The following is an 18,079-nucleotide window of genomic DNA, read 5'->3' as shown; positions in this document are numbered from 1 at the left end:
CTCGCCGGTCGCGCCATGGTGCCTCGTCGCTGCCGTGGCAGTGCTTTGCCGCTGCTGCGTCAGACCGCCTCGCAACCCGCGCTCATCATCTCGCCGAATCCCCGGCTGCATGCCCCGATGACCTCCAGCTTTTCCGCCTCTCCACAATCGCGCCGCCCACAAACTCGCTACGCGACGATTCCTCCCTCGCCAACCCTGACTCCGGCAGCGACAACTCCTTTTCCGCCTTGCCAGAACTGTGCCCCGGCAAGCCGCTATTTCGCGCTCGCCCGCGCAGCTGCAGCTCGCCCTGTCTTTTCACCTGTTGCAACCTCGCTTGTAGCGCCGTTCTCCCTGTCACACCAATCAAATCCGCCGCTCGACGATGCCCGCCTCCGCCAAATCTCAACCCCGGCAAAACCACGCCTGCGCCGCCTTGTCTCCAGTGCCCAATGGCTGAAGACGCTATCTCCGAAGTTCTGTTCCGCCGCCCATCGCCGCTCAATCGCCGCCATGGCAGCGCACTCCATCCTTTTCTTCCGGTCTTCGTGCTACTCCAACTCTCTCTCTTCCGCGCCGCTATAAAAGGGAATGCCAGAGTTCCACCGCAGTTCCTTCACCTTTGTTATTTCAGCGCCCCTACTCTGAGCACACTTGAGCAATCCCACAAACTCTTGAGAAGTTACCCTCTCCGCTCAAACCCGCTTCTCCCCAATCCACCCAGCCGTCTGCTCCTCCGCGCTGTGCTAGAGCTGCCTTGTTGTCCACAAGAAGCTCCGTCGCCGCCGGAGCACCGCCGGACATCGCCGACGCCTAAGCCTTAGTGCTTAAGACCTTCCGCCCAAGCCTGCTCCTTCCCGACCCCAAAGTTTCACCAGTAGACCTGGAGGTAAGCTGCCGACCCCTTACCGTTTCGCCCGACCCCTTTTTTCGTCTCGCCCGACCGTGTCTGTTTCGCTTGACCCCTTTTTTCGTCTCGCCCGACCCTGTCTGTTTCGCCCGACCCCTTTTTTCCGTCTCGCCCGACCCTGTCTGTTTAGCCGACCCTTATCCGCCTCGCCCGAGGACTCGGCTGTATCCTTTTCCTTGACCTGAGGGTATCTGTGTAAAAGATCTGGGACTTCTCTGCGTTAAGTTTGAGGGCCCCCAGCGCAGCTATTCCTCTAGTTTAAGGGTCAGATCACAAGTTTATCCCCATCCGACCCCTTTTATCTTGCTCTCCACCAACTAAAGTAAACTTCCCCACTTTTTCTGTAGCTTTGCTACAAGTGTCCGAGCTTTAACTGCAAGTGTTGTTGAAATAACCGTCTAAACACTAACTCCTGCATTGCATTCGTGTAGAGTTACACCTAGCTGACGGCGTCTACGAGCTACACCTGGCGCCCGAAGATGGAGCTGTAGCTGAGCTGCCAATCCCAGAAGCCGAAGCAGCCCCAGCTGAAGACCAGTTCCCTTCCTCCTCGCTTGAAGGCAAGCCCCGGAGCATGAACCCCAAATTGCTAAACTTGCACATGCCTTCCTCCTCGTGTTTGTGCATTTACGTATAGGAGTTGTTTGCAACCATAGATGCATGACATAGTTCCTTTGATCTGAACACTAGTTTGTTGGGCCGAGTAGTTGCTATGCTTAAATAGGAAATCGGTAAAAGTTGAGTGATTTCCTGTCACTCGCGAGTTATAAGAGTTGGTTGTTTCTCCTTCTGTTACAACTATAAGGACGACAGACGGGGCAAGATTTTGGTTAACTCTTTTGGTGGTCAGCTGATCGCCCCGTCTGTTTACTGAATCTGTTAAGGCCCGACAGTGGTGGTGTTCGTGATCAAGTGTTTGAAAGTACTAACCTCATACTCAGTATGGGATGGGGAAGCCTAGTACCTGATTGAACCTAGACGTGAGCGGTCGCTCCACTGTCCTTGGAACAAAGTTCCCCTGCGGCCGCACGTGGTGGCAAGTGTGGTCACAGAACGGCAGAGGCCGGGTCTGTGGAACCTTGCACCAAAGGAAGTGGACCCGACACGGGTTAGGGAATTGATGGGGAAGGCCGACACAGGAAGCGACCATCGGTGGTGCGCGGATGTCATGAGGTTAGGTTCACCATGCATGGTTAAAGAACTCGAATCGATTTGTCTGCCTCTCACAGTTTGAGACTGCTTGATCATAATGTCTTACTGAGTAATGAAGGAATCTGATGATGACATGGTCTTGATGATGAGCTTATATACATAAAGTTGGATCTATGCTTGCTTAGAGTAAGTTGCCAACATAGACTGGTTAATGAACTAGAATCTGAGCTAAAACTTGAAAATAAGGACCCAACATAGTCGCTTTTGGCAAACAAAACCCCTCAGCCAAAGAGCCTTGCATGTCTAGACGTGGTGGAGTAGTTTTTCCACCGGTCGGTTAAGTGTTGTTGAGCTTAGAAGCTCAGCCTTGTTTGTGGCTTCTCTTTTCAGGTGAAGTTGCAGCCTCTGAGCTTGCTACTGGCACTTGGCCACCCCAGCTCCCTCCGGGTTGGACGGTCGAGTGGGATCCTTCCTCGGACGGCGGGGAATGGGATCACTGATGTCCTGGCTGCCTCACCAGGAACATCCGACCCCGACGAGTAGCTTCCGCTTTGGTTTTTATCTTCTGTTGTTTTCTTCAGAACTTGTAAAACTCTGATTTATAACCGAGTGTGTAACAACTTGTTAATCTAATGGTGGACCTGTTGTATTCTCTGGAACCACTCACCTTCGTGTGGGTCATGCTAACTCGGTCCTGTTAAGTGGTTAAATCGGATGAAATCCGACGGTACTTCGAGTTAACTTGACTAAGGCATGAGTGTCGCGTGTCAAGCGGCTTGATCGTGCTTTAATTAAATTAATCCGAGGTGGTTCCGCCACAGTTCAGCTGAAGCCTACATCCCCGGGACATTGACTACGGGCGCTCCACCCCAATACCGCAACACCGACTGCTCCGGGGTCCCGGCATCGTGCTGCCTCCCACCTGCGAGCCTGTCACTATGTCGTCATGGTCACAAAAGAAGCCCTCCTCTCATATTTATGAAGAGGCTTAGGTTATAGAGATGGACTCTTCCCTATACTACTAAATACAACTCAAGTCCTATCATAACCGGATTGTAGAAATATTCAACACAATATCTAACAAACTTCACCTTGGAGAATATTCCACCATCTTGAAGCCATCAATGTGCGAATCTCCATGTACACCGGACTTGAATTGTCACCTTTGGCCGTTCCCTCAAAGCTGCCCAAAGATACACTGCTATCCTTGCAATTCCCAACTCCGTGACTCCATCTGCAACTGTGCATCCTTCTTTTCTATCACCACAATCTTTGCCGAGCAAAATTAGATTCTTAAACAGCAACTGAATCTAACACCATGCTCAAGCTGACTGCACACATGATACTGAGAACCTCACAATCGCTATCAAAGTCACATATAGGAATTGCCACATTAGCATGCTCTTCCGTTACCAGCTACCATACTACGTTTGACGTCTTACACCATAGTCTCCTACAGCCCTGACCAACCAGATTACTCTAGTTGTAAGTACAGATACCACAGTCAATACTTCCTTCCAGTTCAGCCCTTTGAAGCTTCTTCACGCCCTTCAATCCACACTTCAGAACCCCGCACGTGCAACTCGAATCGATCCACGCCCGTGCTAATTTGGAAGCACGCAAACTCCTATGCAAACCTACATCCTAAGCTCGCGGCGCGTGTCCCACGCCACAGAGAACAACAACCCCATCAGCCACCACGCTCCTATGTCGTCATCGCTGATCCTATCACTGCCTCTGACCACGGTATGATCAGCCTGTCGCCGCTGGTCTCTCCGCCGCGCACCACGGTATGTTCACCCTCCAAGTGAACTATCCGCTAGCCGTCTTGAACTGTCCGCTTTATGCCCCGTGAAATATTCAGCCCAGTCTATCCATCACAGGTAGACACCTGTCAAGCTGCTCTACACCTCAACCATGTCAACTTACCACTGACTCTATCGTTCTTGAGCACCCACCGAACCGCCATCGAACTCCAATCAGTTGCCTTGGGCGCCACAACTGAACATTGTCTTTAGATCGGCTCGTCGCCAACGAGCCTGCAACACCGGCATGAGGTATGGTCTGCCGATCACTACCTCTCCTCCATTGCCTGTTGCAATTCTCCATCAGCTTCCGCGACGTCCTATCGTACCCTTTAGCTCCGCTGTACACATAGCCCTGCCACACACGACACACCTCATCACCATATAATAATCCGACCGACGTGACTCGTCGATCGCCAGACTGACCACCCTCACCGCAGACTGTCTGCCTCAGGTTCATCACAGAACCTAGGCCTTGTTTAGTTGCCAAAGTTGGAAGATGCCAAATTACTGTTACAGCACTGTAGCACACTGTAGTGTTTCGTTTGTATTTGTGAATTATTGTCCAAACATTAACTAATTAGGCTCAAAAGATTCGTCTCGCAAAGTACAACAAAACTGTACAATTAGTTTTTAATTTCGTCTACATTTAGTACTCCATGCATGCACCGCAAGTTTGATGTGATGGGGAATCTTCTTTTTGCATAGTGCCAAAGTTGGAAGTTAGGGTGAAGTAAACAAGGGCCTACATGTCGTCGTCGAACCGCCCTCGCACAACCCTGCAGGTTCACGCCGTCTCCTGTGCAGCTCCACCGTGACACACAACTTTCTGTCAAGCATGCTGGCCAACTAGCCAACTAGCACCCTCACGTTGTCTCCATGTAACCAATCACGTAGCCCCAACACACATTAGCAATCCAGAGCCAGCACGCATGCACACGTACATCCACTTTTTAATGCCAATGGTCATCCTGCTGATCGGTCAACCTGACTCCATGTAGTACCGAAACTTGATCCCGATGCATGCCAAAGACCTGCTCCACCACGACGTTTGACCCCGCTGCCTTGATGCACGCGCCCGCTCCATATCCAAAACGGACACCGCCGCCCAATGGAACTCCATGCAACAGCACAACACCATGCATGAACCCCACGCAGGATTCCCAACTTGGACAAGAATCCACGGTGACTCCGTCCGAACTTGACTCCTCGTGTTGCATCAACTTCGACGATAACACCCGCTAGTAAATTCTAGCCACCGTGGACGCTCACGTCGACCCGCTGCGACCATACGCGGACAACCTTCACGCTCCGATCACACAGCTATGCTTCACCTTACGCTGAATCCGCTTCGCACCAACTGCACGTTGCACGACGCCTTGTGGATGCATAATCCTCCCGACTCTAGGTGATCTTCCGCACAGTCTCTAGACCAATCCAAATCATAGCTCTCGACATAAATTGTTAGAAAATTAGCCCTCGCGACGATGAGCCGCCTGCTAATCTCCACCAGTGGAAGTGTCGATTGGATCTATCGAGACGAACTTAAACGATCACAGATGATAACGGAGACACGATCTTTGTGGACAAGGATCAGCCAAAGCCTACAGCCTCGGGGCATGACTACGAGCGCTTCTCCCCAATAACGCAACACCGGCCGTCGGTGTCTCGGCATCGTGCCGTCTCCCCCTGCAAGGCTATCGCTATGTCGTCGTGGTTACAATAACAACCCTTCTCTCATATTTATGAGGAGGTTCGGGTAACAGAGTATGATATGAACTCTACACTATACTGCTAAATACAACTCAAGTCACATCGTAACCGGATTGTACTAATATTCGACGTAATTTCTAACACTGCCCACCTATCTGACGTCCCTTCCGAAGACGCAGAGCATTTCCACGGGAGCAGAGCCACGACACCGCAGAAAGCAGAACGAGCGATGCCACCCATCCCTCTCATGATTCATCCCAGCCGGAAGCGAGCGCGAGGCTACGAACAGCACGGGTGGCGCTGTCGAAACACAGAAGGGAAACAAGAGCCGTGGCGGCGGCGGGCACACGGCTGGTAGCTTGGCGGCGAGCGCGCGGGGGTCGGCCGCCGCCTGCCGGGTCGTGCTCGAGACCATGTGCGCTAGCCTGCTAGGCGGTTTTGCGACACGAACGGGTGCGTTCCGATACGATCCCGAGTTCCCCCACCAACTTGCTGCGAAACGATCCCGGTCGGCTGTCCGATGGATTCGCCGCGCCGCTTTGCGCAGGTCGTCGGCTCGCGAACGCGAGAGTCCGAGCAAGAAGTGGGCAATCTCGCGCCTAAAGCCTCGTCCAGATACGTGTGGCTTTGTGATGCGACTAATCGCCGTCCCGTCAGTTTCTGGGGCCACCTCCTCTTTTGCTCCCGGTCAGCCTCATACTCCCTTTTGCTACTCCCAGCTCACAAGAGCCCCTTGTCGTTTTACCAAGTTGAGAATCAGGAACATTTCAATCAACAACTTGGGGCGAGGCCCAAAGCATGTCGACCAGTTAGATCTCTCCGTGGATTATGGATAAATATCTGTGTGTGTTCGAAAATAGCTACTCCAGCGGATAAAGCCTGCATTTTGCTGTGCTGTTTTTGCATAAATAATATCTTGATCATCTGACTTTTCTTTGCACTTTTTTGTTGCGACTAATTTGCATTACCATTTGTAGCAGGATTTTCTCCATGCGGGTCTCCATTTACACGCTATGAGCCTCTGAAACTTGCTTTTCCATGTGCTCGGACGATGCACCAACCAGCGCACGCTCTGTTGATGTGGCACCTGGCCCACTCGGTGAGACTTTGAGCGCGAATGTTCAACACTTCAGCTCTGGTTTCAGATAACTACTTGTGCAGAGTAAGAAGACATACTGCCTTTTATGCTGCTTTCAGGTGCTGGTCTCTATCTCTCTCTCTTCTTCTTCTTCTTCTTCTTTTGGGTTCACGGTGCTTATTTGATTCTCCGTCTCTCTTAAGGACAGTCTTTATTGGTTCTCTGTCTCTCTTAAGGAGAGTCTTCACCCCTCTCTCTCCATCCATAAAAGGAAGAGTCCTGATCACAGGGCAAAAAAGGTGTGGCCTAAATACAGGCATGGTTTCAGCAGATGCTGTGAGGGTTATCCGCAATCCGGTTTCCAGTACTTCACGCTACCTGCAGCCTACTAGTACTAGTCCTGATGTGATGTCATTATCCTCCGCCTTATCTGGAATAGCCTGTTAACCTAAGGTTAATTTTATCGTAGTAGTAGTAACCACTAACCAGTAGGGTAGTGGTACTATTAATCATGCGAGAAGCATGAGGCCGGTGAGCTTTATCTTAGCTTTATCCTTATAATCTTCGAGGCCCGAATCGATTCCTGCTAATCCAGAGCACTTAGTGCCCTCGACGGATGGTCCAAATTGAAGCATCGGAGCACAAACAAACTTTTCATGTTCGGCAAGGTTCCATGCTACCCTGATGCCCTGCCCCCTAAACCTTGTTTACCACTAAGCCAAAGCAAATCACTCGTCATAGAATAATCACAAGCCGGACTCGGCATGTTTATCTCGCTCTGCCCCCAAACACGGATCGGAGATGCCTCGCTTCTCTATTCAAATTAGGGCACTCGAGGCCGCTGCTGCACTATCACATCCATTCCCATATGGAACTCGAGCCGAATTGCTCTCGCGGATGGATGCTCCGTCGGCCGGCCGGCCGGTCCCGTCCAACTACCTACTCGCCGGGGGGGCCTAGTCTATAGTCTAGCCGGGCCGGCCGGCTGGAATCCCGTTGCCGTCGATCTCTTTTTCCCCGGCGATCCAACCGAATTTTCTTGGCCCGGTACGGCGACGTCACCGGCGACTTTCCAAGTCACCGGCCGCAACTTTCGTGTAGGCGGGCGCAGCTTTTGCGTCGGACGGGCACTCCCGGCCTGCCTGCTTTTCCGCCAGCAGATGCAAAGACTTCGAGTGCGGAGAGAACCAGCGGGTCGGGAGTTCTTTGGGCGACGGCGACACGCGCGGCGTTTTTCCTCGCCGCGCTGAGGCTGACCCCCGGCTGGTGCAGTGGTGCTGCCTCGCTGGCTGGTGTTGACTCGTGTGGACGGACACTTCCTCTTGAGCACTGCGTACTCCTCCTACGTGAGAACCGGCACCTGTAATGTGATCGCTCCGTGCGCGAATACTCTATGGGAACGGGGCGAACGGCAGGGCAGTGCGTGGCAGCGGAAAGTTGGAATGGGCACGAGGGTCAACTTGAGCATTCGCAGCTTCCGTTCCGTGAGTGGGCGCTTCCACACTATAGTAAGCTTATCCGGAATGCCGCATGATGTTCATCCACCGTTGTTTTCTTTAGCCTCGGTAAAAATGACAGGACTGCTTTTCTAGTTGTCTTTTCTATGCGAACCTTTGTGGACGAGCAAGAGCAAGTATATTACTACACGTCAGCAGTTTTATAGGTCGTCTCATGCAGTGTCACGTAGGATTTTTGATAATGTGGAAGAGAACAAGGAGATAGAAAAAGATCGTTGTTTCATGAGCTAAATTGTAGGACTACGAGATAACTCAACAACCATTTGTACGAGTTATTATGGCCATGCAACTCATAATATTTTCTTTTTCATATGCACAAATTAAGAAATTATATAACTATACTAGACAACTTATAAGACAACTCATTGTACGGGTTGACTGTTGAGTCGTCTCAAGATTACATGTCAATGCACCTATTAGACGGCACTAATGCATTTTCTAACTTTTTTTAAACTAAAAAACATAGGATACTGTAGTGATGTGATGATTGCAGGTTCGGAGAATGTACTTGGCTCATCTCATAAGAGCATTCCTGTCATGCACCGTCACTTGCAAAGGTGAGCTTAAAAACTGTCTGGGACCTTAAACCATTTTTCTACTCAACAAATAAACGTGAAACTTGTTTGTAGTTGAGTCGTGTTAAATAATTTTAGATTTCAAGTAAATAGACTTTAAATTATGAGACCCGTAGAAAATAGATAATTTGTACCTACAGCAGAAAATTTTGGACTCTGAAAAATAAAAAAATAGGATAAAGGCGTGCAAAAAAAAAAGTGACGTTCTTTACCTAAAACCTCGAGGGGACCAAAATAGAGTGAAGTTTGAGAGACAACATCATGCAACAAAAAGACAAATGTGCCAGTTGGTTGAGTGAGACTGCGAGAGTAGGGAAGAGGAAAGCGGGAAGGAATGTGTTTTCATATGTTCTAGACACATCTTAATTAATTCCTATATATTTTAGGATCTACGTATAGGCGTCAATCCATGTTGCCACATATCAATGTCATCTTTAAGACACATATGCCTAGTGGGAACCACTTTGCTGGTAAAACTTTTAGCTTAGCTTTATCCACTCGCCTTGTTTACGGGCACAAGAGGAAATTGCAAGCTTCATCCACTGCTGCTAAGCATCATTACCTGAGTTAAAGGGTGGATAAACCGGAAAATTTAGGATTTTGTTCACACTTGAACAAAATAAACTGTAGATTGGAACCATATCACTTCTTTCCCAATGAGCCCATACATCCATTAAAAAAATGAGGAGCTCACACACTTCTCTTAGTACTTCTCCACTCACGCAAGTGCGGGATGTACAAATGATGAGGAAAATTACCAAATTAAAAAGAATAAATAGATTAATTATTCACTGCCTGCAGCTGACGTTCCAAGTCGTCTAGCTCCCCGTCGTCGGCATGGACGGCGCTCTGTGGCCTCCGCGGCGCCGGCCTCTCCCTGCTCAGCATCTTCATCAGCGACGCGCAGGCACTGATCCCGCGCTCCGGCGTCGAGCTGCAGCTGCCCGCCTCCTCCTTCACGGCGTCCTGCAGCTTCTCCTGCACCAGCCGAGCCGCGCCCTCCTCCATCGGCGGCGGCTCCACCTCGGCGCGGCAGACCGGGCACGACGAGCTTGACGCGAGCCACGTGTCGACGCAGGGGACGTGGAACACGTGGCCGCAGGCGGGCAGCGCCCTCACGACCTCCCCTTCCTGCACGTTGCCGAGGCAGATGGCGCACTCGGTGCAGGCGCCCGGCTCGCCGCCCGCCTCCCCGCCGTACACGGCGGTCGGCAGCGCCGCTATGGCCGCGGGGTCCAGCCCGCACTTCGCCGCAGCGGCGGTCGTGGTCGGCAGCACGGCCGCGGCTGCCGCGGCGCGGCGCCGGTTCCGGCGGCGGACGTGGCAGACGTAGAGGTGGAGGAAGAGGGCGAGGCCGAGCACGGACACGAACGCCGCGACGGCCGTGGTGATGAGCCGCACGTTGTGGCCGCCGCCCATCCCCGCCGGCGGGGTCCGGGCGCCGCTGCCGAACCACGCGGACCCCGGGTCGCTCGCCTTCATCGACGACATCGACATGGCCGCTCGCTGGCTGCTCCGACAAATAAACTCGACGCTCGCGCGCGCTGCGCTCCTCTCGCTAGTCCTCGGCGTGTCGCGGGTGTCCGCGGCAAGTCTGTGCTGCTTGGTTGGTGAGTTCACTGGGATGGCGCGGGGGGTTTGGTGAGCGTGGTTAGGAGCATCCCCGCGCCTGGTCTTATAAGGTTAAGGGTCCGCGCCTCCTCCCCGCGCGCCGCTAATGATTCGCGCTGGGTTTGGCTTAGTGGCTTGCTTAGGCGCATAGGTTTCGGACGTGGCCGGTTGGGACCCGACCTGGGCCCTGGGCGGTGCGGTAGTGGGTGGGGCAGGCAGGCAGCTGCGAGCGGGCCCGGTTCGGATGTCTGTCAAGTCATGTACTGTGTGTGTGGGGCAAAGCCGTGGCGCGCTCGGTGCGTATTTGAAATTTCGACGTGGCCATTGGCGTCGCGCGGGCCCTTTCCCTTTTTCTACCCCCTCGACGAGACGTGGGACGGCCCTGACGGGGTCGTGACGCGAATCGTGGACGGACACGTGCGTCTGGGCCCCACGAATAAACTTGCTTAGCCTCGGAGGTAAAGGGTAAAGTAAAGGTCCAGGAGAGGAGACGGGCAGCGGCAGCACAGCACTGCCGAGTGCCGTCGAGCTTCGCCGATGTACGTCGAGACAGTGCCTCTTGACGCTGATACGGATACGGTGGTTTCCAGCGATGCTCGTGGCGGCGGAGGTGGCGGCAGCTCTGCGGTCAGACGGGTCGGCCGGCCGCGGCGTGGGCAGACAGGGATGGGGGGAGAGTCCCTGCGAATACTTGTGTTGCTTGGTGACAAGCCGTGACACCCGGCAGCCGGCTGGTCGGCTACTGAAGCCTCACCGTCGTGAACTCGTGATGGTGGTTGCTCGCCATCGGAGATACTGACCGGAGTAGCTACAGTGCGAATCGAGGTCTTAGCTAAGGGCCGGCCGGTTGTCAGTTGTCACTTGTTCTGGACTCCTCGTCCAGCCTTCTCGACCGACAAGGACAGGGCCGCTTCCCTGATCCGTTCTGGGTCGTTGCGTGTCAACTGTCAAGAATTGCTCCGTGCACTGTTCAACTAACGAAGTGTTTACTTTTCCCTCGTGCCTTCAAAAGTAGGTCCACAGCACTGATTCTTGTTTCAAGGGTTCCGAATATTACCTAATAGTATCCAATACCATGGTGTACGTGCATAAGGAATCTACAGAGCAGTACGGTAGTACCCCAGTCATGCACTCATGCCTCGATGAACTTTGCAGCACAGCAGCAGGCTTCAGAGTCTGAAGGGGATGTGACACTATCAGTTTGCAGTTTGCACAAGAGACCCAACACCAACTCACCAAGTTTCATTTGCCATTTGCCACTTCCAGTCCCATGTTCTTCTGGCTGGCCTAGGTATAATCCTGCAAGTGATGACGCCTTAATTCGGCCTTAATCCGTACCAGGCCAGTTTTCTTCCACTGAAAAGAGACACTGGGCTAGATTTGGTGCCGCAGAAGAAGTACTGGGCCAGACCTTGAGCGCCGCCGGGGTAACTGAACTGGGCCGACCGTGCACGTGGGAAGAAATCTGACCCACGACGTTACGGTGCCGAGGCCGCCGGGAAACGCTTCCGGAAGTTTTTTTATCCAACTTTCACTGTCTGAGATTCGTGTGAACAATTTCCTTGGTTGGATGCAACCCACATCCTTAACCCTAACTCCACACCTCCACCTGACGCTGCCGGCCGCCGCCACCGCCGCCGCCGCAGCCTGCCCCTGCTCACCGCTGGCCGTCCGCGCCGCCTCCCCTGCACGCCGGAGCCCCGAGGCTAGCCGCACCCTGCGGGCGCGCGGGCCTCCGCCGCGAGCGCCCCAGCCACCACGCATGCCTGCGGCCGCATCCTGCGCGTCGGAGGTTGAAAAAGAAAAAAACAAAAATGTTGAATCCACGCATCCTGCGCGTCGGAGGTTGAAAAAGAAAAAAACAAAAATGTTGAATCCAGTTTATCAAAATTTTGAAGCAGGTAGTTAAAAATGTTGAATGTAGTATTTTTATTACAAAATGTTGATCTATATTTTTAAAAAAATGTTAAATCTGTTAATTTTATATGTTGATCAACTGTTGAAAAACGTTGAAACTAGTTTGCTAAAATGTTAACTTAAACTTCTAAATGGGCTAATGGGCTTTAAAGCTAGGTTACTTATCTAGCTTCCACTAGCTACATGGGAGCTCCCGAGGCCGCCACTTCGCCTGCTTTTGACTGAACTGAAGAAGATTTGCCGAGCATGCCATTATCGGGGACAGGCCAATATTTCGGTGCACGACTTGTCAGTGGTCACCACCTTTGGCGCGCATCCGTCGACGTCATCGTGCGTGGCGGTGGCGGCACAAAGCTTTGGTAGTGGACTCGCAAAGCGGAATATGCCGCAAGCCGACGCTTCCTGATAAGCAACCCGCCGAATCACCAAAAGAGAGCAGCCGCGATTTTCCGATCTGGTGGCTACCGCCGCCGATGTGATGCCGGATACGTCGACCGGAGGGGAGATGCGGGTCGTTCAATTCCTTGGGAGGGCCGAAATCGAAGCGAAACCTCGGCGAGGTTCGTCGATAGCCCTCATCAACCCGGTCGAAAGCGCCACCAGCTGGGTTGACGGGCACTGTGCTCGTGAGGAAAAAAGGCTGGGGAGAGGGAGACGTCTACGTGCTCGGCAGCGGCATAGGCGCGCGTATGGCGGCAGTGGCGCCTGTGCGTGCTACGTGGACGGCAGGACGAGGACGATGGGCTTTAAAGCGATTCGGCGTACGAGAGATGCCATTGCAATCGAAGGGAGAGGCGGAGGCGGGAGGCCTTTCTGGGAGATGCTGAGTTGCGCGCTGGTTGCAGCCTTGCTAGCGGGACACCTTTTGGCGAGCGCTTCTCTCGTGAAGGCATCTCTCTCCAGTCAAGAAGAATAGAAGATGGCCGGGCTAAGAAGAGAAAATGTGCTCCACGTAGACTGGACATTTGGGCACATTGCCATCTCGATTACATGGTATTTCGTACATTCGTTTAGGACTTATTTGATAGATGATGATGGGAGTGGAACGAAAGGGATTGAGTCTAAAATGAACTAGTTTCCCCTCCTATTCCTTTCATTTCACTTTGATCCACTACTACCTAAACAAACCCTTAGTTGGGTCCACAATTTTCAAACCATCCCATCCCATCTAGTTTTTCTCTGTCCAACCAAAGGGCAGTGGTACTTTTGATCTAGTCCACATTCACTTTCTTCGCAAATTGCTTGTTGCTCCACCGTCAGCAGTCAATCTCGGCGGAGCACACACGGCTAGCTAGTCAGCCGTCAAGCATGCAGTCTAAGGAACCCATAAGCATGCTCATCTTTTCTGATGCCCACGTATTATAATTATGAACACCAAGCTATTAGGGTATAGCTTACAGACACGACAGTTTGAAATCACTCGATGGAAGCTCATAAAGGTTTCCTTTAAAAAAAAGATCATAAATGCATTGGATGATTTAGATGACTATGTGTTGACGCCCAAAAGTGGCAGGACTTAGAAGATCCGATCAGACCTGTCTAGACCGGTCTCCCAACCAGTTAGACCGATTCGAGAAAAGTTTCCAAAATACAAATTGGACTTCACCATGGCGTAGCTTTCGTTGATATGATTGAAATTCATATATGGAACGTCTAATTTGGACTTCGGATGAGAGAGTTATGCCCTCGGGAAGATCAGCACCCTGTGCAGACAAGTCAGACCGGTTAACCCCACCGGTCAGACCGGTTGGATCAAGGTGCTCCAAATGAAGATTGGACTCCACCATTGTGTAGACCTCATCGAATAGATCAAGATTAATATATAGAACGTCCGATTTGGAGTTCGGATGAGGGAGATACGACCTTCACAAGATCTGCACCCGGTCAGACCGGTTGCCCAGGCCGGTCTGACCAGTCTGGCTCTGTGTAATCCGAGTAGGAGTTGTAGTTTAGCACGAGTTGTATTAGGGTTTCGACTCCTGCGTGGGGAAGATCTTCCCTCCCTGTAAATATAAAGGGATTCGGCCGATTGAGGACATCCAACCCAATCGACAACAACCAATCTACTATTTATCGTCTTTTTCTTTATTCTTTTACCCTAGCTTTTCCAATCTACTACCTGCTGTTCTTCCTTCGTCTCGACGATGTCTGAAGGCGCTCTAGGTGGCCTGCCAATCCTAGAGCAACCCTGCTTGCGCCTGCCCCGACGGGATCCTTCCCCGACGAGCGTTCGAAGGTCTACCGTCGGCTTGCCCGATAACTGGTCAAACCGATCCCTAAACCGGTCAGACCGGCCTGCGCCGAGGTGCTGTAGCGAGCCCCTCCGCATGCCGCACGGTCGTGTGCGTTCATGTGTTGGCCCAAAAAAGTGTCAACACATTTTGGCGACTCCGCTGGGGAAGAAGAAGAAAGACACATCGGTTGCAATGGTCGGTGAAGAAGATCTTTCCAATGTTACTATAAAGAACGTGGTCAACCCGACATTCGAGCAACTTCCTGAAGAGATCTGCCAGATGTTGGAGGAGTGCAAGAAGAAGCACGATGAGGAAGACTTGCGAGCCGCAATTGTGAGCTTTGAAGTCGACCGAAGAGGCGCGGTCAAGAAGATTAAGGAGATCGACTTCGCTTCTACCTCCAACAACGCTTTCAGCACTCTACCACCTGAGGTACAAACCAATGTGAGCACATCATCACTGCCATCTCCTTTTGTTACCATGGTTGATCTTACTACCGTAATTGACAATCTGCGCTTATCGATAAATGAGAGTGTGCAAGATATGGTAGATAAGGCTAATGGTAAACGTGTGGAGGAGGGCAATGATGTTGCATCTGTTTCTAATCCTGTACCACCTCAGATCCCATCTAATAGTACATCGGCAACACCCATAGCGGGGCCTCAGTATGGCATACTGTTGAACTACTTTGTGGGACAATCACCTCTACCTCGATCTGGTCAGTATCAACCGGTCAGACCGCATGGTCTAACTGGTCAGACCGGTCAGGGTGCTTTGGTCCTGTATGTGTCGTCTCCTGAGCCTATAGCTGTTGTACCTCCCGTTCAAGCTATCTCTAGCCGATCTGGTGAGATTCCTGGAGTTTTAAATCCATATCCTACAGCAGCTTATAGCGCTCCACCTACGGTGCCTTTTGGGTTGGGTAGTTCATATGGTTCCATGCCTGATTCCCAATTCAATAGCCGTTTGCAACAGAATGTTTATAGTCCACCTATACAACAGAATGTGTTGCAATCGAATGCTCTTACACCACAATTGCCTCCGCCAACCACTATTCAAGAAGTTCTTGATAGGTTTCATGCCAATCTCGCTAAACAAATGAAGGAAGATTATGGAATAGAGGTGAAGCATAAAACCCATACCTATCAAATGTCGTATCCTTTGAGTTTTGATTCAGCTCCTTATCCTTCTGGTTGGCGTTGTCCTGAATTTGTGAAGTTTAGTGGGGATGATGGCAAAACCACTTGGGAGCATATTAGCCAATATCTTGCTCAATTAGGAGAAGCTGGTTCTGTAGAAGAATTAAAAGTACGGTTATTTTCTTTATCTTTAACTCGAACCGCTTTCTCGTGATTTGCTTCATTACCTGTTAATTCTATTCATACTTGGGTACAATTAGAACAAAAATTTCATGACCACTTTTATAGTGGAGATGATGAGTTAAGATTGAGTCATTTAACATTGGTTAAGCAAAAGCCTGATGAGTCTACTGCTGATTATATCAGAATGTTCGGAGATGTAAAAAACCGTTGTTATAGTCTTGTCATCTCTGAGAGGAATCTTGCTGAATTAGCTTTTAATGGATTGCGATCCTATATTAGAGATAAATTGGAAGGTCATGAATTTGCTAATGTTACCCAAGTCTTGCAAAGAGCTTTGGCTTAGGAAAGCCGAACTAAAGATAGTCGGCTCAAATCTGATCATCCTAACATGCAGATGTTAGATTATGATTCCTCGGACGATGAGAGCAATGATGTTTTAACCGCTAAGTTTGTATTGCCCCACAAGGGTAAACCTGGTACTTATGCTTCTCTCAAGCCGGTCCGAAAGAATTGGCAAGAAGATATGAAATTTACTTTTGATGTAGCCAAGTACGATAGGATTTTTGACGAGTTGCTTAAACTTGGGCACCTAAAAATTTCTCATACTATGCCTCCGTTTGAAGAGTTGAAGACGAAAGCATATTGCAAGTTCCATAATACTTTCTCACATGCCACTAATGATTGCAATGTGTTTCGCCGGCAAATACAATCGGCCATTAATGAAGGTCGTTTGACTTTTCATGAAATGCAAGTTGATCAAAATCCTTTTTCGGTGAATACTCTTGAGTTGACAAATCCTAAAGTGCTAATTCGGCCGGATCAAGCCGAAAAGGATAAAGGGAAGAATGTGATTATTGGTGAAGGAAGACCTGAGAAAAAGGTGCCTCAAGTCACAGCAAAGACTTCTATGCTCAGGGGGCAAGGCAAAAGCAAGGCTACCGGTTCTGCATAGACCGGTCTGACCGGTTAGGGAACCGGTCTGACCGGTCATCCTAAAAAATCTGGAGCCAAGTGAGATCTGAAGAATAAGGCAAAGCTGACTTTCAAGGATCTGTTGGCCAAATATGAGAAGAAAGCATCTAGTCAGAAACAAGGGAGTCGGCATAATAAAGGTAAAAATCAAAATCTGTCTTGTTCTTGTGAATATCATGCAAACTATGCTGCTGCATTACATACACCTTTTTGGCTGACTACGCCATGGTCTTGGCCATACCCCTACTATTATTCACCTCCTGATCATAAGGGTTTCTATATGCAACCATGTATTGCTTCATATTCTTCTGTATATTCAAACTGTGGTTCATTACAAAGACCAATTGTTGCTAGCAATAATCTGGTTAAAAGTGCACCCTTTTGTTACTAAAGGTGGTAAGAAAGATAGCAAGGAAGATTCAAAATACCTGCAGCCGAGGTGGTGTCCCTCAGGCTTATCTCATACTCAAAAAAGAAGGTTACAACGGATGCGGAAGCAAGAATCAATGGAGAAACAAGCAATGACTATACCAGCAAGGTCAGCAGCCACCAAACAGGTATGGAGGCCAAAGCAAGTTGTTTCTTAAATCAAGAACAAAGTTTATGGCCGATGAGACAATTATCGCTCTTAGAAAAAATATATGACCGATGTTGTGTTCATCATCATCCTTAGGCACTTTTGGACCAGGAGAGTATTTTCTGGCATACAAGCTTTACCAGAAAATAGGGGGGCATGTGTTGACGCCCAAAAGTGGCAGGACTTGGAAGATCCTGTCAGACCTGTCCAGACCGGTCTCCCAACCAGTTAGACCGATTCGAGAAAAGTTCCCAAAATACAAATTGGACTTCACCATGGTGTAGCTCTTGTTGAGAAGATCGAAATGCATATATGGAACGTCCGATTTGGACTTCGGATGAGAGAGTTATGCCCTCGGAAGATCAGCACCCTCTGCAGATAGGTCAGACCGGTTGACCCCACCGGTCAGACCGGTTGGATCAAGGTGCTTCAAATGAAGATTGGACTCCACCATTGCATATATCTCATTGAGTAGAGCAAGATTCATATATAGAACGTCCGATTTGGAGTTCAGATGAGGGAGATACGACCTTCGCAAGATATGCACCCGGGCAGACCGGTTGCCCAGGCTCTGTGTAATCCGAGTAGGAGTTGTGGTTTAGCACGAGTTGTATTAGGGTTTCGACTCCTGCGTGGGGAAGACCTTCCCTCCCTATAAATATAAAGGGATTCGGCCGATTGAGGACATCCAACCCAATCGACAAAAACCAATCTACT

At 50.5% G+C, this 18,079-nt stretch overlaps 1 protein-coding gene across 1 annotated transcript; it reads right to left on the bottom strand.

Moving 5' to 3' along the window:
- Positions 1-9,320: 9,320 nt before the first annotated feature.
- Positions 9,321-10,428, bottom strand: LOC101755160 (RING-H2 finger protein ATL39). The gene has a single exon (XM_004969938.3). The coding sequence runs from the start codon at positions 10,224-10,226 to the stop codon at positions 9,510-9,512; it is 717 nt and encodes a 238-aa protein (XP_004969995.1). The 5' UTR covers positions 10,227-10,428; the 3' UTR covers positions 9,321-9,509.
- Positions 10,429-18,079: the final 7,651 nt, after the last annotated feature.

The sequence above is a fragment of the Setaria italica genome, chromosome V (genome assembly GCF_000263155.2).
Source record: "Setaria italica strain Yugu1 chromosome V, Setaria_italica_v2.0, whole genome shotgun sequence".
NCBI lineage: Eukaryota > Viridiplantae > Streptophyta > Magnoliopsida > Poales > Poaceae > Setaria > Setaria italica.
Note: the sequence above shows the minus strand (reverse complement) of the source record. Positions and strands in the feature narration are given on the sequence as shown.